Genomic DNA, 20,384 nt, shown 5'->3' with positions numbered 1-20,384 from the left:
AAGGGAAAAGAGAGATCAGCATGGTAAATGACATTTCTATGGGGTTGGAATGTAGACCGTCTTAGAAATTAAACGAGAAGAAAAATCATTCATCGACTTTCGTTCATTATTCTCAAAGGAAAACATAATAATAAATATTATAGAAACGATAATAAAAAGAAAAATGAATAATATAATATAAATAATATAAAAAATCGAAGGGGAAAAAATTGAACGATTGATAAAAAAAAAAGAGAGAGAGAGAGAGAGACAAATGATATTAATAATGATCGCGATTTTTTTCACTGGAAATTTCATAAATTGATTTCTTAGATCTTTCCTTTTACTTTAACTTTCTTTTAACTTTTCTATTTTACTTTCCCTTTTTCTCTTTTTGTTTACTTTCATACATTTTTCTATTTCTCGTTAAACAAACTTCCACTTTAATATTACTTGACCGAATAAAAACCTGCGTGAGTGAGTGAGTTAAATAGCGATTTTAATTTCATTCAAATGTTTCATTAGATAAACTTTTCAAATATATAAAATAATATATATATATATTATATATATATATCAAATTTTTCGAACCTTTTATTTATATAGCTGTTCCTTTCAAAAAGAATTTTCTTTCGAAGCAGCACGTGGGTCTATATTCCCCAATGAATATAACCCTCGTAAACTCGTCCTCGTGTTAATCGGGGTGGAGGGTGGGAGGGTGAAGGGGGAGGTGTAGTGGGCCGAGTGGGAGGAGACGATAGAAAAAGAGAGAGAAAGAAAGATAGAATGAAGGTGGGTGGGGTATGAAGGAAGTGGGGTGTTGTAGGATAGGGTGAGGTGGGTTGTAAAAGGGGAGATTCATCTTCGTGATTGAAAAAGAAGAAGAAGTATATTTCTCGCGTTTTTCACGATAGGATAGAATAGGATAGACGTTTAAACGACGTAGGGGACTTTGGTTAGTACACCTCCGGCTGTTCGCGAGGGGTTGCGTGTTCTTATACGGAGACTTGACGAGTGACTATTGGGTGCCGATAAAAATAGCACCCTAGAAAAGAAGAAGAAGAAGAAGAAAAAGAAAAAGAGAAAGAAGAGGAAGAAGGCGTTGGTACCTAGACGGATATGCAACAAGCATTAACGTGAATTTTCGAGGAGAGAAAGAGAGAGAGAGAGAGAGAGAGAGAGAGAGAGAGAGAGAGAGAGAGAGAGAGAGAGAGAGAGAAAGAGAGAGAGAGAGAGAGACATTGAAATTTAGGTGTAACGTCCCATCTCAAAGAAAGAGAGAGAGTGAGAGAGAGAGAGGAGTCAGCGTCTTGGTACGCGAAGGAGGAAGTTCTATTTCCGCTCAGAATTGTTTCTACGTGTTTCTTTTTTCTTCCTCGTCGTCATAGTCGAGGAGACCGATATTCATCGTCGGGGAGCATTTTTAAAAATGGAATATCTCTATTTTTTTTTTTATACCGCTATATAATATAATAGTATAAGAATGAAGTGGGAAGGTGAGAGAAAGAGAGAAAGAATCAATTGCTCTTTTTTTTCTTTTTTTTTTTTGGATTACTTCTTGTTTCGTATTAATCTTGTTATCTTTATCGTTATAATTCTAAGCTGATTGTTTTTTTTTTTTTTTTTTTTTTTTTTTTTTATATATACAAAGTGTATATATGAATGTATGTATGTATATAATAAAGGAAATTATTAGATTATCAGTAGATAATGCAAATTTTTATATCGTCGTTTATATTAAGAATTTTAATCTGACGATTTTATTACAAAATCTTGTTTTATTTATAATAATAGATTATATATATATATAATAAAGGGAGTTATTAATAAATAATTAATCAATAGATGATAGAAAATCTTTATAGAATCGTTTATAAAACATTAAGAATCATAACCAGACAAATAATCATTGATAAATAAGAAATAACAATAACGATAATAACAATAAAAAGAAGAAGGATATAATAAAGAAACAGAAAGAAATACCTCTCGTCGATTTTTCCAAATTGACTACGTCCTTTCTAAGAATTCGGAAGATCGAACCGAAAGAATAAAATTAGGTTTTTCCTTTCGAATTTAGAATTACGGTGTTCTTACGGTGTTCGAGGCACTTCGAGAATGTGATTAATTTAACGTTCCGATTTAAGACCAACCAACCCTCTTCTCTTGCTTCTCGCCCACCCAATCATCCTGCTACCCTCTATTGAATCCTTTCTCTCTCTCTCTCTCTCTCTCTCTTTCTTTTTTTCATTCTTTCTTTTTTTTTTTTTTATTCGAAATCCTCTCAAACGAATCTCGATCGTGCCTTTTAAACTTTTACTCGCTCGATCGTGCAACGCGCCAAACTCGTCGGCTATGCAACGCAAAGTATTTATTTCGAAAAAAAAAATAGAAGAAGAAGAAGAAGAAGAAGAGGAAGAAGGGATCGAGGATTAAGATAAGAAGTGCGTGCGGAAAGACGAAAGGAGAAATCTAGCATGCGAAGGAATAATCGTACAAAAGCTTCTCACCGGCATGTTTGTCGGCCCCCAAAAATAGAGCGCCGTTTCGTCTCGTCTCGTCTCTTCACTCTTCTCTCGTCTCTCGTTTCGTATCTCGTCTTTCGTCTCTCGTCTGCCGTGTATCGTTTTATATCTTTTCTTTCTTTCTTTCTTTCTTTCTTTCTTTCTTTCTTTCTTGCGATGTACAGTTAAACGTACATGTCTCGAACACTACTCTTTGCGTATTCGTTGGTTACACCAAAGACACTTATTTTTCTTTATTTCAATCTATCTATCTATCTATCTATCTATCTATCTAGAGTTCTATCGATCTATTTATCTATCTATTTTTCTCTTTCTCTTTCTTTATATCCCTTGTTTATTCTCTTCTTTCTTGAAAGAAAAGACACTGACTCTTCGAAAAACGATGATAAACTCTATCTAGGTCGAACGATTTCTTTTTCTTTTTTTTATTTTATTTCTTTCATCCCCCTTTTACTTCTTTTGTAGAATAATGAAAAAGAAAGAAAGAAAGAAAGAAAAAAAAAATTGGCTTCGGCCAAGTAAATCGATCGATCGATCGATCGGAATGGATAATATCGATGAACGAATGAACGAATCGGTAAACTAATGAATGAATTTGTGCAATAAATATAAATAAATAATAATCAATAATAATAATAATAATAATAATAATCAATACTAATCATAATCAATATAATAAATAAATAAATAAATATATGATGCTTAGGTGTTTGCGAATACTGAATGAATTAGGATTTGAACTTCTTAACACTTTTTAAAACTTGGCCGCACAATCTTAGAAACGAACGATTTAACGTTCTGGAACCGACTGCAACAACGGATTCAGGTTCACTCTTCTCAACAGGGCCGTCACCAACGATGCTTTTTCCTCTTCCACGAGCTTTTTACCCCTCCGTAAAGCTCACCCGCTTATACGTCCCTTCTCCATACTATTTCCCCTACTACTTACTCACTTACTTACTCACTCACTCACTTGCTCGCTTGCTCGCTTGCTTTCTCACTCACTCACTAACTAACTCACTCACTCACTCACTCACTCACTCACTCACTTCCCGTCGAACTATTCGGGATTTTCTCGTCCCAAAACCGGATGTGCCGTCACTATCTATACCGATCCTCGTATTCTTCTTCCTCGACTCATCTTCATTCTGCTAATACCATTGGTATTTATTTTTGGATTTTTCTTTTCTTTTCTTTTCTTTTTTTTTTTTATTTATTTATTTATTTATCTCGTTTTGCTTATTTCATCCTCTTTCTTCCTACGTTCAGATCGATCTTATCGTACTTACGATAAATGTTAAATGATTTAATAAGTTTAGGTGTATATTAAGAAGTTATCTTAAATATTTCGATACAATCGAATACACGAATGTAATAATGAAAGAATAATTTTTGTGGTTTTTAATAGGGAATAGTTTTTATATTCGTTGCATTTATCTTTCTTTTCTTTTTTTTTTTTTTTTTTTTTGCAAAGAACGTTAATACGTTTTTATCTATATTAATTATTTTCTTTTCTTTCGTTTTTCTTTTTTTTTTTTTTAACTATACATTGAAAAGAATTATTTTGTTAAGATTAAAATAATGCATTATATCGGAAAGTGTTATGGAAAAATTGATGCCAGATTGCTACGAATTGATTTTAATATATATATAATATCGTTATATATTAAAGTTTATATCGTTTAAAGATCAAAGAAATTGTTTTAAGCTGGGAGCTTATTAATCAAATCGTAAACCAATTTATTTTTCCTCTTTATAATAAGAATTTATATAATGTAAGTGTTACAATATTATTTATACCAATACAATCATATTATGTTAATAATAAGTATAACTTATAAGTATACTTAAGGATTATGAAAAACTTTGAATTTTAAGTAATCATTAATTTTGTTACAATAAGATGAATTAAAAATGTATATGATATATATATATATATATATATATATATATATATATATATATATAAGGATTAACAAATATGCATGTTAACGAAATTATCCTTATTTTTATAAATTGGTCCCCAAGCACCATATTTTTTATCATTTTTCGTATATATATTTTGCTGATGTTGAGTTTGTTTTTTGGATCCATCCAATTTATGCTTGTCGTTACCCTTCCTAAATAACCAAATAAAAAGTAGAGTAGATAGAAAAATGTGTTTTTTTTTTGTAAGTTAAATGCAATTTAGAATTAACATAAATTCTTATTAAATATTAATGTGAAATATCTCGTCGTTTTCTATATCGTTTTTACAGATATATAATGTATTATATTAAAATTATATTTGTTGTCTAAATTAATTAACTATTATTAAAAGTTATTATAAATATAATATACTAATCTGATTATATATATATGGATATTTCATTAAATTAAATAATATATATATATCTTATTATATTAAATTATAATCTTATTATACTGACTTGATTTCTTGATAAGGGCCCATCAATGACCCATCAATATTAGTGTACACCATAATTGTATCGTTTAATATCCTTTTCTAACGAACGTCTAATTCGAAATTCGGAATACGAGTCTTTCGTAATTTGTAATTTGACTTTCCAATTTAGATCTGTTAGACCACGATGATTAGTAATGATTCGATAACAGCTTTCGAATTTACTCTTAATTACTTGCTTAAAGTTGCGATAAAAGTCAATACGGAGTCCTTTGTTCTTCTAATCGATAACTAAAACACATTGAAAATTATTTGAGAATAAATTCATTTCGATATAAATATCTGTTTTAATTTCTTTTTTTCTTCTTTTTTTCTTTTTAATTACTTACTCTACGGTACGTGATGTAAATGGACGAGTACTAATAACTCCAATCGGTTGCCAGTGTTACCACGACGACTTCCTTTGCGAGTCCGAAGATTTTTTGCCAATCTTTTTCAAAAAGAAAAAACAAAAAAAATAAAATGAACGAGATCATAAACGATATATATCGTGTCACAAGAAAATGGTGATCATTTATTCGAGTTAATACGTTTTTAAATATTTTTAAATCGTTATTTGAAAGAAAAACTTGTCGATACTTATAACAAAATATCAGTAGGTAACTTTTCTACTTTTTTTAAAATGCAAAAATACAAAAACGAATAATTTTTAGCCGATAGAATATATAAAAAAACATTCACACTCTTTTTCGTACGCGTACGCTTTCGTTCATAAAAAATAAAACGTGATCTACGTGATTTAGAAATCGATAGATCAAATGAAAATAACGAATAATACATATTCCCTTCTTTTTCTTTCTTTAATTTCTTTTCTCGTTCCATATTTACCTGACACTTGGTAAAAACGTCGGAGAGTTTCCTTGACAGTCTAAAACCTTGCACCTCATCGACACATAGATCTTTATGATCTTAAAAGAAAAAAAGTAAAAGGAAAATGATCAGTGATCACGTTTGATCGTTATAAATCGCTTGATATTATATTCTTCGAGCAATCGTTTTTAATGAAAAATTTTATCGAAAGTACGTTTCGCGAAAATTATGAAATTCCGCGAAGAACGTTATTCGTTATTTTTCAAATATATAATGAGAGAACAAAAATGTTGAAAATATTATTTTGAACGAATGTTTCGACTAAACACTTGGAGAGGAACTGCCAATCCGTTGCTTCGTTCTACCTGCCTTATACATAATCATCGAGCGACCACTCCTTTCTTCGACTCGATGATCAAGTAAAGGATTTTAACATGGTGGGAGACAGGGGCGTAACCAGAGCGGGTGGTTGGGTGAGTCGAGAATAGGCGTGATCCTTGCTCTTGTAATATTTTTTTTGTTTGTTCTTAAAAAAAAAAAAATCTTTAGCAATTTATGAACTATTTATTTATTTCACTTCGTATTTTTTATTATTGTTATTAGCATTTTTCTTTCTTTCTTGTTTCTTTAATATTTGCTAACAAATTATTTCGTTTATTATAGTTCAGTATCGTGTCATTGAAGAACTTGTAGTAATGTATGAACTATTTCTTTTTTTTTTCTTTCTTTTTTTTTCTTTTAAATCTTTATTGACAAATTTTTTGTAATATAGTATTGTTAAAAATATGCATATTTGTTAGGTCTAACATTCTTGTAATGATGGGCCCATTGTCGGCTGCCATTATGGTTTCATCGATGATCATTTTATTTATTCAAATTTTGGTTTCATCATATTTATCTGATTATTATATATAAAAAAGATATACATATTTACATATATATATATACACATTTGTGTATGTATGTATGTATAAACTTAATAACGATACTGAAATAAAATTTTAAATATCGATGAAAGATTCTCGATTTGTCTCGAACGATCTCCTGGAAAATTTTTTTGCGAATCGTGAGATAGTTTGACGAACAGGACTGTATTAATTATAAGGCGAATAACGTGCAATCTAGGATTCTTATTTCTTTATTAGCCGACCTTTAAAAATATTATTTTTTACAAATGATAATACAAAAAACATTTAACAAATTTAGTATATAAATTTGTTAAAAACAGAGTTAGGAAAGAAACTTAATTGTTACTTTTTTTTATTATTTAAATTTGTACTAATTTACTTTATACATATATACATATATATATTTTTTTTAAATGCAGATATATGCATAACGCGCACGTGCACACAGAGGTATACACACACACACACACACACACACACACATATTCTATTATCTCTGCTTTATTTAAATGAGCTATTATAAAATGACGATCAGTTTAACGATCAGGGTCGTATTTGCGATAAAGCGAATTGAGTGACGATCATGGGGCCTTATTTTCTATGGGTCCAAATTATAAAACTTTTTTCTCTTTTTGTTGATCGATCAAAAAAAATTTTATTTCATTATAATCGATTAGAATCGAAGAATTGTTGATATATAAATATATTATTTCAATTCGAATTATATTTGAATACTATTTGATTTCTAATTTATATTTATATTTTATTTATATAAAAAATTAATTTAATTAATTCATTAGTATTAACATAATATCTATCGATGCAGTTTAATATTTATATTTTAAATTGATATTGTAGATGAGAGAGAAGAAAAGAAAAAGGATAAGGAAGAAAAAAAATTTTTCTATTTTAATTTGGTGAATGAAATATCGTCTTGTTTACAACAACCATGCATTTAATGGGTCTATTAATAATGTATACAAGCTAGAATATTTTCCTATGAGTAATGTCTCCGTTCCGATGCTTATCAAATTTTTAATGCAATGAATTGCATCGTGATCTCTGATTATTAATAGGTATATAGGGTGGGGCATTTTAAAACACTTTTTTGTTTTTTATTTATTATTTTTTTTTTTAAACTAGATGATATATTTTTTATTTCATTAGTTAGATCCAATCATTTTGTATAAATTTATTAAATTGATTAATGGATATTTAAAAAAATTTAATTGTTTATAAAAAAAAGAAAAACGATCAATTTAGGAGATATTTTTAATTTCAATATATTTTTAAGCAACCATATTTCACTAAAATTGGTATATATATATATATATATTTAATTATTAAATATATAAATTTTATTTAAATATATATATACACATACATGTTAGTTTTAAGAAATTTACAAATCATACGATAGTTTTACGATTAAATTTTTATTTTTATATTATTTTTATTAGGATTTTTTGTAAATTAATTGTATCGAATAACTTCTCAATTTTTTGTTTTTCTCTCTCTCCTTTTTTTTCTTTTTTTTTTTAACAATATCGATAAATTTCTGAATACAAACATGCGTATGTATCTTAAATAACTTTGAATGTATGAGGGTCAATAACCATTATCGAAAAGGATATATGTAGATAGATCAGATCGTGAATGATTCTTTCTAGCTCCTGAACTAATTTTAGAGTGAAAAATGTGACACGTTATGGTACTAAAGGGCCTAATACTGTCGTTAAATGAATCAACATGGGACGATCGTTTATCTCAATGAAACAAATCGTTCGAAGTAATAAGTAGACTCTAGAGAATATTATTTTTTTCCTCGTTCGGTTATAAATTTACAACAGATAACTATGGCTAGAGTATTCGTTGAAAATTGAAAGATTATTTCGAAAGAGAAAAAAAGGATAGGATAAACCTTGTTATTCATCAAAATATTATACGTAGTTCGTAGTTATTAATAAACTATACATTTAGAAATGAAGTTTCATTAAATATATTTATTTCGAAGATACTTGAAGTATTCAATCTAATTTACAAAATTATTCAATTTAAAAAAATAAATGAATAAAAAACGAAAGAAACAAAAGATCTGTTTTGTTCTTTTTTTTTTCTGTAAATTAAATAATTTGTTTTTCTAGTTTTCTAACAACGTGAATTTAATTGAATTTTTGTTTACTTTCTTTCTTTCTTTCCTTCTTTTCTTTTTTTCTTTTTTTTTTTTTATTAATAGTACAGATTAAATGAATTTTTTTCTTAAAATTCATCTGCAAATTTATTGTAACGTCACTTCAGCCGTGCCCAACTGTATAAATTATACATTCAAGAGAAGAAACTAGAATCTGATGCAATATTCATTCAAAATGTTGTCATATCGACTTCTTTCTTGTAATCTCGATTCTATGTAACAACTCGGGAAAATTTTATTTAAAGAAAAAAAAAAAGAGAAGGAAAAGAAAACAGACAAAAAATAAAAGAAAAAAGAAATGTCGAGCAACGAGACAAATTGTTATTTATAATCTTTAAATTTCGAATAATGCGATAGTAAAGATCGATGTAATTCCACGAAAATTAGAAAATTCGGAAATTCCAATTTTATTCAGATCCTACGAATAGATTCTACACTTGGAAACATTTAATTTTATTATTTTGTTTTTTATTTCTCTAAATTGGAATCTTAAAAAAGATTGGATGATTTTTCTTTTTTCTTTTCTTTTCTTTTTTTTTTGTTAATGGCGATAGGTATGTCGGAGATCATTAGTTGCATTTAATTAGAGACACTTCGAGATCGATATTAATTTTTTATTATTAAACAGATATAAGAAATTTTTTTATTATAAATCGTGAAAGTTTAATCACACGAAATTATAATAATTTTTTTACCAGAATTAGTATACATATACGTAAAGTTTCGTTTTTTTTTTTTTTTTAGATATTTACAATATTTCAAGTGCACGGTTTATTAATCTCTGTCGAAATAAATATATATAAAAGAAATCGAGATCAGAAACAAAACATTCATCTCTTTTTTATTTGTATATATAAATATACAATATTCGTATATGCATAAACCGTTCCATACAGTATTAGAAATAGATAAATATTGATCGTGGTTTATAACTTTATATAAAATCTATGTACACTTATATATATATATATATATATATATATATATATATATATATATATATATATATATATGCGTGTGCGTGCAATAGTATATTATTAATAATTAAAAATTTGATAACGACAAAAATTGCATGACATTCTTCCATCGATTTCGCTCTTTCGACTTTATTGATCATTTTATCAAGTCGCAAAAATCATTTCCTTTTTTCTTAATTCATTCAATCACGTCGTTCATTAAATTTCTAAAAGATAGTATCCTTAATCTATAGGTGTATCATTACAGGAATACTTTAATTTGAACCTATATTTATTAATGTACTTGAATGTTCAGAAAGTTCAGAGATACTAACTCTACCACGTCGTTTAATGAATTTTACAATAGCATCGAGTTCGCTCTCAGTAATATAAATGAATTTTCCTTGATCATCTATTACACCGGTTAAATCACCTGTTTTTTGCCACTCCAAAATCTTATCTACGACGAATGCTGTTTTTTGTGAGAAATGTGCAGCGACATCGTCTAGATACACTACTTTTTTTAGTTTTATATATTCCTTAATGTCTTCCAGTAAAACATTTTCATCCTCTTGGAAACCTTCCTCTTCCACGCTAAACATTTCCTTCATTTTTAAATATTCTTCGTATTCCTGTTGTTCCTTCAGTTCTCTAAGTTTTCTAGCTTCCTCCTCTTGACGCATTTCTTCGTCTTGTTCTTCTTCGCGTTGTTTGTCCCTTTCTTTTTGTCGCTTTTCTTCTTCCTTTTTACGTTTCTCCTGTTCAACTTTATTCATTTCTCTTTGTACTTTCTTTTCAGCTTTAGCTGCTAATTTTGCCCGTTTCTTAGCACCAATTTTGCCATCCGATATATCCGTAGGTGTATCTACCTCCGCTTCATTATTCTCTAATTGTCCATTTTCATTTGCATTTATCTGATCATTTACTCTGACTTGTATACGATGACGAACATTTCTATTACCAACTATTCGTCTAATTTGTCGACGTTCTACAGCTTGATCCTGAGGTCTTTCTTTCTCCATAGCTATAACAAGAAATGTTATTTGAATAACTTATGACCTACATAGGTTAGAACTTTGAAATTATAAAAGTACCATAAGTTATTGATAAAGAAGAATCTACAAAGATAATGAAATAAAATCATACCTCTATTTCGACGAAGATACATCGTGGATGCGGTTATTAGAAGTGTAATAACTATTACACAAAATATTAATAAAAACATATCCATTTTTTCAAATAATACTTCAACACTTTCACCAAAGAGGTTAGATTTGTTCTGACAAGAAACGAAGTTATCATCTTGTCACTTCAGATGGTTGTTTTGTCTCTTTAATACAATTTTTGATCGAAAGATAGAGCTACCTAACATTACCGACTGAAGAATATTTTATCATATTAAAAATATTTATTATCGACAGATTACTTACCGTCGATAAAATAATTTGATACAAAATTCCGAGATTATTATCGATAACAGAACTTACTTACTTATCGATGTTGTACGCAGCCAATTTCCGACATGTTCTTTCGATTATCAAGAATCATTTCAAAGATCTTTGGTTATGTATAAACATATTATATAAAATATTAAAGTTTAAATCGTAGAAAAACAAGTAAGTATTTTTAGAACGTTATAAATCGACACGATGGAAAATAGCGATCCGAATCTTAGAAAAGGAAGTGGAAAATTTTCATTCTTAAACGGTGACACATATGATGGAGATTATGCGTTGCATTTAATTAATGGCACTTTGGTTAAAAACGGTTAACTTCACTTATTTATTTATTTATTTATTTTTTTATTATTATTATTACTGAATAGATTTACGATATATAGCAATAAATTATAATCTCTTGTTCGATCATTATTTTTTAGGTGAAGGAGTATACGTTACAGACGATTTTAATACCTATAGCGGTAAGTGGGAAAACGATAATTTTGTCGAAGAAAATTTCTTCATTCAGTAAGTAACACGACCAATTACAAATATACATAGATTAGTTATAAATCAATCGTGAGTTGAATATTCAATTTGTTAGGAACAACCAAAAAAAAACAATAAATATATATATTATTAATAATATATATATTTATTTTTATATATATATTTTTTTTAACTGTAAAAGGCATAACAACGGAACGCGATATAATGGTGGAATTAACGCGAATGGACAGATGAGTGGCAAAGGTATATATCATTTTCCCGACGATTCATCGATAAACGCAATATGGTATGAAAATAAGCCCGTTTCCGAGATTACTTATCAAGATTCACTCGGTTACGTTTGGATCGTTAAAACTATTTCGGATGACGTAAGAAAATATAAAAATAAATTGATATACTTAAGTTAACACGTATAAATTTAAGTACAATTAACATCTTTCTTTTTTTTTTGGTTTTCTTTTCTTTTTCATATTTTCTTCTTTTTGGTTTTCGTAACTGCAGTCGATTTACTTCATGCCTAACAATCATTTTTGGACCGAAACATGTCGAGCAACGACGTCCGATAACGTTCCCGTGCAATCATCTTTATCGATTTTATCCAATTCGACTTATTTTTCAAACATTCTATCAAATAAATAATCTCAATTGATTGATCTACTCTATCTAATAAAAATTCGATCACGATTATTATTTCTTTTTCGATCAATTGTCGTTGAACAAAGCTGGTACATCGAATCGTGTCGTCGCAGGTTTAAATAATGGATTTTCGTCCAAACAGTATACTGTTTTCTGTCTTTCCTGTTCGAATTTAGCGTATTCTCTTTTATCCTGTATGGCGGTCCAACATCTATACGTTTACAAAGAGAAAAACATTTTTTTTAATAAACAGAAACAAAAAACGAAAAAGAAATGTATATGATAAAAATAATCATTATCGTATAAGAACAAGCATATCGCAAACGAACAACAAGATTATTGATTCATAATTAATGACCGTCGTTAAAAATATTTCTTAGAAAAATTTCTAACATATTATTACTTACTTCCATATGCATAAACCAACAATACCCATGATTACTATCGCTAGAAATATGATCCCAGGTATCAGAGCCACGTGTAAGGACGTACGACAGGACTATAATAAAAAACAGAAAGAAAGAAAAAAGAATCAAAAATAGAAAAAATGATAACTGATAAGATAGAAATTACGATGAGACGAAAAAGAGAGAGATAGAGAGAGAGAGAGAGAGAGAGAGAAAAGAAGTCAAAAGACAATTACCTTATCAGCGATTATTAATGTAACCGTGTTGTCCTTGTTAAAATGATAAATGTAAGGAATGATGCACGTTGTTCTTTCCTTGATAGTTCTAATGAAGCAATAATGTTCATTTCCTGTAAATTAATAAAAAAGCATTGGAATATTTTTCTCATTGAAACATCGAGATATCGTGGATCGTAAGAGCAATATCGAAATTTTTTTATAAAGAGCTTCTTCTCTGTTTCTTGTTGTTTTCTAATCCAGTCTTTAGATTTATTATAATACACAAAAATAAAATATCAAAGAAGATATACATTATCTTTGTGTTAATAAGTTCAAAAAAAAAATAAATAAATAAAAAGAGAGAAAGAGGAAAAAAAATATAATAGTCTCTTAATCGTCGTAATTTATATCGGTATCTCAAATTTTTGTAAAAAAATAAAAGAAAGGAAGAAAAAGAAAAATGTATATAACAAAAATATAACGAATCAAAAATCGTTGGAGATATTTAAGCCGATATATAATAATCGTACGAAACAAGTAACATCGTGAATTTGATAGAATCTAAATAACCTGGAACGTTATTGTTTACCTGTATTGACGTTATCCACTTTTTGAATTTGATAAAAAGTGGTATTGGTCTGACACAGTTGTTCAACATCTTGCGAACCCTCTACGGTGGCATTAACGCAAGAGTCATAAAGAACGCAAAGATCGCTACCACCGGTGCTAGCTGATGATTCGCAAAAAGTTCCACGATAAAATAGGCCATCGGGTGCTGTTGTGTTACATCTTAAAATAATAAAATAAAATACATTCCTTTAGGATAGATATTGTTTACTTAATTTACATTTAGATATTATATATTTATAATATCTGAAGTAATATCATACTAAATATTATTTACTTGATTTACACTTTAATCTAATAACATGGATTAGTTTGATCGATCAATTTTTTTTTCATTGACAGGAATAAAAAAAAAGAACAAAAAAAAAAAAGAAAAGGAAAGAAATTTTTCGTACCTACAATGTCCGCAATCGCAATAACCGTGATTACCACAAACTTCATCGCTTCCTGGTGCAATACATAGTTTATCGTCCGAAGGACATTGACAACCATCTCCTTTCCAACCGTCTATGCAATTGCATATACCGCATTCGCAAGTTCCACGTCCGCCGCATTCGATACCGTCGGTCTAACGGCAATAATCATTGATAATCATTATCACTTGTTTAACATTAATTTTACGAACATACGTAATATATATTTATATATGTTTCATCACCTTGTCACAAGGAGAACATTCGCAAAATTGTCCTTTGTAACCGAGATCGCAATTGCATCTACCACAGATACATTCGCCCCTTCCTGAACAAATTTCAGTTGTCCCGTTAAATGCTATGCATTGCAAACGATTAATAATCCACGAACTCTCGTCGCAATCGCAGGTCTCTCCTGGAACATAATCGTTTTAAACAATGTGTTTGTTACTTGATTTAAAAGTACTTTGATTTAAAAGAAAGAAGAAAAGAAAATGAAAGAAAAAAAAAAAAGAGGAGAAAGCAAAGAGAGAAAAAATAAGGACAAAATCTTAACAAAATCTTACCGGACCATCCAGGATCGCATTTGCATATGCCGCATTCGTTGACGCCATTTTTGCAATGCGAACTCTCCTGATCTTTGCAATTGCAACCGCATAATAGTTCCACTTCGACGATTATTTCAGACGCTTCTGATGCCAACGCGTCGTCAATTACTACTGTTTGTTTCTATGTAGGATATATATATATATAATATATAGAAATATATATAATATATAGAATTCATATATATATGTATGTATGTATGGATAATACAAAGAGAGAGACATGTATATATATATATATAAATATATATTTATACATAAGTGTGCGTGTATATATATGTAGATTCAAGCAGAATATTTTCACTCACGAGATCGTGGAAGATTAAAAAAAAAAAAAAGAGAGAAAAAAGATGATGACTATCTTTTAATGAAACGTTACTTATTATCAATTATCAATCGATTAACATAAGTGCATGTTGCAGCGTTTATTTTTTCTTAATTTTTCTTTTTCTTTTTTTTTTTTTTCTTTTTACATCGTGTAAATACTTAACTCACTTATTTGCTTAACTTACTTACCCAAAGGCTTTCGTTTCTTGGACATGATTCCATCGAAAAAACGACCTTGAACTCGTAAACCTGACCTTCCTGAATACCGTCGCATTCCGCTTTATTTACGATAGGAACATCGTCCCTTCCACAATTGGAAAAATATTCCATTTTGAGGGGATTAGTTGAGTTATCCCGTAAAACTAATTTCGTAACTATCTCGTGATAGGCGCTCTCAATGATTTCTAATATATTAGAACTGTTAGCTGCTAAAGTAGCGACTCTGGCTTTCTCTTTTAATAAATCCGATATCAATTCGTATTCCTCTCGGCGATCCTCCGTAACTGCGAATATCAAATTGACTTTATGATCGTGAAGTAATCTTGATATTTCAGCTAACGAAGGATAATCGTATTCCTTAGCTAAAGAATATTGGCCGTGTTTATCGAGATGACATTTAAAATCCTGTCGATTTACAGCTCCGCCTAACTAAAATAGAAAAGTTGAATTTAAAACGTCATTAATATAATGTATTAGATAAATGAAATTGTATCAATGCATTAAAAATCTTCATTATTTTCAAAAGGACGTTACATTCCTTAATTTCACGGTCTTCTATTTATTAGCATATTTTATTTGACGTATTATTAATTAAATTGTAATCGATGATGGAATTATTATTATAATAATTATAAATTAAATTATAATTATTGTAATATATATATGTACATTATAATTATTAATTGTATCATAATTGGATTATAATTATTATAATTTTTAATCAGATCATAGTTGTCATATAATCGTTTATTAAATTATAGTAATTATAATTATTAATTAATATCTTATCGATTGTAATTATCAGTTAATCAAATTAACGCATTGATAATTAATAATTACGTTTACCTTTCCTTCACCGGCAAAGTGTAAATAACCATCGGTAGCAAGAAGCATCAACTTTCTAGCTTGATGTCCCCAACCAATAACATCTTCGCAAACGATAGCTTGTATCACTCCATCAAGGCCACCTTCCAAATTATCCACGTTACCTGTGACGTCGCTGTTGTTTACCTTTTTTTTTTTTCATAAAAAAAACAACCCCATTCCGCCCTTATTTTCATTAATCAATATCCTTCGTCATCGTAAAACCATAAAAAATTTATGGTATATCAAACATTATATTATTATATATTATATGTATAATATATTATTATTAATATATTAATCACATTATTATTATAATTATTAATTAATTAATTAATTAATTAATCATTAATAATCGTACCTTACGTACGAATTGATCGACATCTCCCGTCAATGGAAGATGATGTCTGAACGAATAAAGCGGTGCACATGTTGCATATTCGCTTCTACAAGGATTATCTTCATGTCCTGGAAATATAAAGGGCATCAATGGCTTATCGGCGTAGCTACCAAAACCAAGACGAAAATTATCGGTAAATGTTCCCAAGGTATCCGTCATTTTTCTACTCAAACCAACGAGGGTATCTTTGTCGTCCTTCATCGACCATGTTAAATCCATTAAATAGTACAGATCTAAAGGATAATTTCTGTATATCGAAAAAAGAAAGAAGATTGTTTTATTAAACAAAAAAAAAGAAATGCAATAGAAGACGCATTAATTAAAAAAAAATAATAATTCATATTCGTGTTACGTTCCAAGTAAATAAATAAACAACGAACAAATCATATTCAAAATCGATAGTCGATAATCTAAAGGATAGTTTTTATACATTGAAAAGGAAACATTGTTTGATTAAAAAAAGAGATTAAAAAGGAGATATGTTAATGTAATGTAAAAAAAGAAATTAATGAAACAATTATTGAAAATAAAAAAAGAAAGGAAAGAATAAATCGTATTCAATCGAGACATCTAAGAGGATAATTGTCAAATTTCGTTTGATTAGAAAATACAATGCGAAGGATATATATATATATATAGACTAAATATATATATATATATATATACAAAAAAAATCGCAATTATTTTTACATCGGTTTAGTATTGATACAATATAAAAAAAAAGAACAGAAGAACGAAAAGAGACTATCAAAGAAAAAAAGAAAAGAAAACAAAGAAAAAAACAAACGTTCGTTAATTCGAGATTACATTATTAAACGATTAAGCGCGTCGATATTATGAATTATATATAAACTTTACATTTTTATCGACTTGAAATAAATGAATTTATTTTATAGGATTAATTGATTTTACGTAATATATGTGATTACCAATATATCGTTCGTATTTTACATGACACAGTTTTCTCAGCAATCGCGTTCTAATACCTTATATCATAAAAGATAAGAAAAGTAAACGCGACCTTCCACGATTTAATAATACGTATATATATATATACATATATACACGTGTGTGTGCGCGTATGTAAACCTATATACACACATATAGAATGTAGATATAATTTTTATTCGAAAAACGATGGTTGCGAATTTCTTAAGAAACAAAAAAAGAGAAAAAATTCGAAGAAAAATAATTTTTTCAATTTCTTTTTTTTTGTTTTTTTTTTTTCGATCAGTTTTTCTGATCCTTACTTAGCCGGTCGATACTGAAGATTCATTTCCATTTTCGAATTCGGTCGTAATTTGACGTGAACTCTTTGCGGCTTAAGTTGTACCGGCAAATGATTCATCGAAACATCTTGAAAATCTTCGTTCTTTATATATTCGACGTATCCACTTGGAGCTTTCCTAATTTCCGTTATTGGACAACCAAATTCATTCAATCGCTCTGGTAAATTACATCTTGGTTTGCCGATAGTAGAATTCGAATAAGACTGAAATCATTGAATATATCTATGATGCTTATTCATGATTTTTTTTTTTTCCTCGAAGAGGAAATATTCGATAAGAAAGAAGACAATAAAAACGTTATAATAAAAATAAAAGAAAAAGGTGCATATATTATAACTTCGTAACATAAACGAAATTATTAGACGTTTGTAGTTTTTTTTTTTCTTTTCTTTTCTTTTCTTTTTTCTCTCCGATCTTATCTTATTCGATAAAAAAGAAATGAGAAAGAGAAAAAATGTATACCCATTTGCTACTAGACGATATTATAATGTAAAAAATGTATACTTTGATTCTATAATATAAAAAGAGAACTACGTCTATTATAATGATTATAAAAAAAAAAAAATATAGAAAAAGGAAGATATAAAATATAGAAATCTATATATACACATGTATATATATCTATATATAAATCTTATATATATATATATAGAATATATATATATAATTTATATAAATCTACATAAATATATATATATATATATAAAAAATATATACCCAATCACTGCACCAGGCACAAGCATCATGAGCCTCCAGACAACTCTCGCACGAGTTTTGTGGTACGCACAATCTCAAAAGTTTCGTTTCTTCAATGACATAACACTTGACGATTATACACGTCAGCACTAATATTATTGTCAACGTGAAATAGTATGTGTACGTCATATCGAACCGGATAAATCGTTTCTAATAAAACTAACTTAACGTATAAACAAGCGAGATCCTGATGCACCTTGTAACCTTGTATCTATGTGTATGATCTATCTATATACGTTTATTTGTGTATCTATATTTATTTATTTTTTTTTTCTTTTTCTTTTTTATCGTTCAAATCATAAATCGTTGTTCGTAGTTCGTAGTTCGTAGCTCGTCGTTCGTCGTTCGCATCGACGGCACAAACGCTTGAAAAAATAAATGACGTCCTTTTTACGACATAACTTTACACGGATATACCATCGCATAACACATACATATATATATATAACACACACACACACACAAATAATAAGAATACGACGAACAATACGAAATCAGAGACGGTAATGCGAGAAATTAATGACTGTAGACGCTGCAACGGCGTTCTCGGTACGTTATCTATATTATACGATACGATAACGATAATATCTTACTCTCGTGAATCGTCGCGATTTGGCAATAGAGAAAAAAAAAGAAAAAAGAAAGAGAGAAAGAAAGAAAGAAAGAAAAACCGATATATCAAAAACACTATCGATATTGAAACACATCCATATGAATCATAATAAAAATTTATAATTGCAAGGGATATTTTCAAAAAATGTAGATCAAACTTTTTCAAAATTTTCGATGAACGATCTATGTATTGTGTGTGTGTGTGTTGTTGTTGTTGATTTCTTCTTTTTTACTTTTTTTTTTGTCTGTCGATTATCACTTATCTTCAAGTCTCACGCGATCTCTATAATAAGTAAAATATCTATCTCTATATAGAATATAATAAATAGAATCTATATAAATAATCTATAATAAAGAATATAATAAATAGAATTTCTATATAAATAAAAAAGGATCAAATCTTTTTTCTTCTGTACATTTTTTTGTAGATCTTTTTCTTTTCCTTTTCCTTTTCTTTTTTTTTTTTATTTCTTTCTCTTTGTCGATTTACGTCTTTGCGTTAATCGATTTTTTAGAATTATCGAATATAATAAATAGAATCTCTACATAAATAGAAATAAATCTTTTTTTCTCTTGTGTATCTTTTTATCTTTTAGATCTTTTCTTTTCTTCTTTTTTAATTTTTTTCTTTCCTTACGTTAATCGATTTTTTTAGGATATCGATATGATATCATTATCGAACGTAAAAAGAGCGTTCTTTACGAGCAAGATGTTATATTAACTAAATCTTTTTATGATTATAGCAATCGTTTTAATAGTTAGTTAGAAACCTTTACTGTGTTTTATTCTTCAAGGATAATAGTAAACATCGGCGAATGATGATGACGATCCTATGTAACGTGGAAAAAAACGTAAATTCTGATTCTTCGCATTCACGTGTTTGTTGGTATTCAATTGTCTCATCATTCCAATTAGAACACACGAACGTACGTAACACACCTAACACATTAAAAGTTAATACGCTACACTCACACACTTTTAGTTTTTTCACATCGTTCTTTTTCCAAGCTAAACAATAAAATATTGAGAACTTAATGATCCCGCTTTTATCATTTACATAATTAGTTATCTTAATAGTAACGTTACGTATGCGATGGAAGAAATATCGGTTTAAAACGTGTCTTTCTTTTTTTTATATATATATATATATATATATATATTAATATATCTCCTAACACGGTAATTGTTAACAGCTCGAGTTATCGACGCGTAATGATCGTGTTATCGTC

General features: G+C 28.5%; 4 protein-coding genes and 1 long non-coding RNA gene across 9 annotated transcripts in view; 1 reads left to right on the top strand and 4 right to left on the bottom strand.

Moving 5' to 3' along the window:
• The window catches only part of LOC127071335 (protein TANC2), a 48,429-nt gene extending 45,473 nt beyond the window's left edge, over nucleotides 1-2,956 (bottom strand). Inside the window, exon 1 of one of the 2 annotated variants that reach the window (XM_051010483.1) lies at nucleotides 2,490-2,956. The gene's annotated coding sequence lies outside the window, so the exon portion shown is untranslated. The remainder of the gene's footprint in view (nucleotides 1-2,489) is intronic. The other variant, XM_051010485.1, reaches the window with a different exon arrangement.
• A 1,264-nt stretch (nucleotides 2,957-4,220) lies between these two features.
• On the bottom strand, nucleotides 4,221-5,195 carry LOC127071352 (uncharacterized). The gene is made up of 2 exons (XR_007784967.1): nucleotides 4,934-5,195; nucleotides 4,221-4,624 (listed from the first exon to the last, which is right to left on the bottom strand). It is a non-coding gene; the product is annotated as an uncharacterized LOC127071352 (long non-coding RNA).
• Nucleotides 5,196-9,470: 4,275 nt separating this feature from the next.
• On the bottom strand, nucleotides 9,471-11,154 carry LOC127071342 (DDRGK domain-containing protein 1). Its single transcript, XM_051010508.1, has 2 exons — nucleotides 10,980-11,154; nucleotides 9,471-10,857 (listed from the first exon to the last, which is right to left on the bottom strand). Exons 1-2 carry the CDS (start codon nucleotides 11,062-11,064, stop codon nucleotides 10,109-10,111), a joined length of 834 nt encoding a protein of 277 aa, XP_050866465.1. The 5' UTR covers nucleotides 11,065-11,154; the 3' UTR covers nucleotides 9,471-10,108.
• A 301-nt stretch (nucleotides 11,155-11,455) lies between these two features.
• LOC127071351 (uncharacterized) overlaps nucleotides 11,456-20,384 on the top strand; it is a 38,908-nt gene continuing 29,979 nt past the window's right edge. The window contains exons 1-4 of one of the 3 annotated variants that reach the window (XM_051010529.1): nucleotides 11,456-11,600; nucleotides 11,713-11,800; nucleotides 11,964-12,150; nucleotides 14,013-14,096. In XM_051010529.1, coding sequence (XP_050866486.1) covers nucleotides 11,483-11,600; nucleotides 11,713-11,800; nucleotides 11,964-12,150; nucleotides 14,013-14,018 — 399 coding nt within the window. In that variant the 5' untranslated portion in view covers nucleotides 11,456-11,482 and the 3' untranslated portion in view covers nucleotides 14,019-14,096. Of the gene's footprint in view, nucleotides 11,601-11,712; nucleotides 11,801-11,963; nucleotides 12,151-12,283; nucleotides 12,473-14,012; nucleotides 14,097-20,384 lie in introns of those variants that run through there. The other 2 variants (XM_051010528.1, XM_051010527.1) reach the window with 2 other exon arrangements.
• LOC127071337 (integrin beta-nu) lies at nucleotides 12,254-19,179 on the bottom strand. 2 transcript variants are annotated; one of them, XM_051010489.1, is made up of 12 exons: nucleotides 18,505-19,179; nucleotides 17,749-17,990; nucleotides 16,460-16,745; nucleotides 16,081-16,245; nucleotides 15,205-15,663; nucleotides 14,650-14,812; nucleotides 14,329-14,498; nucleotides 14,066-14,238; nucleotides 13,633-13,832; nucleotides 13,062-13,174; nucleotides 12,826-12,917; nucleotides 12,254-12,629 (listed from the first exon to the last, which is right to left on the bottom strand). In XM_051010489.1, exons 1-12 carry the CDS (start codon nucleotides 18,670-18,672, stop codon nucleotides 12,485-12,487), a joined length of 2,376 nt encoding a protein of 791 aa, XP_050866446.1. In that variant the 5' UTR covers nucleotides 18,673-19,179; the 3' UTR covers nucleotides 12,254-12,484. The 2 variants fall into 2 exon arrangements, with proteins under 2 accessions (XP_050866446.1, XP_050866447.1); XM_051010490.1 differs by lacking the exon at nucleotides 17,749-17,990 and having other exon boundaries at nucleotides 18,505-18,647.

The sequence above is a fragment of the Vespula vulgaris genome, chromosome 21 (assembly GCF_905475345.1).
Source record: "Vespula vulgaris chromosome 21, iyVesVulg1.1, whole genome shotgun sequence".
Classification (NCBI taxonomy): Eukaryota; Metazoa; Arthropoda; class Insecta; order Hymenoptera; family Vespidae; genus Vespula; species Vespula vulgaris.
Note: the sequence above shows the minus strand (reverse complement) of the source record. Positions and strands in the feature narration are given on the sequence as shown.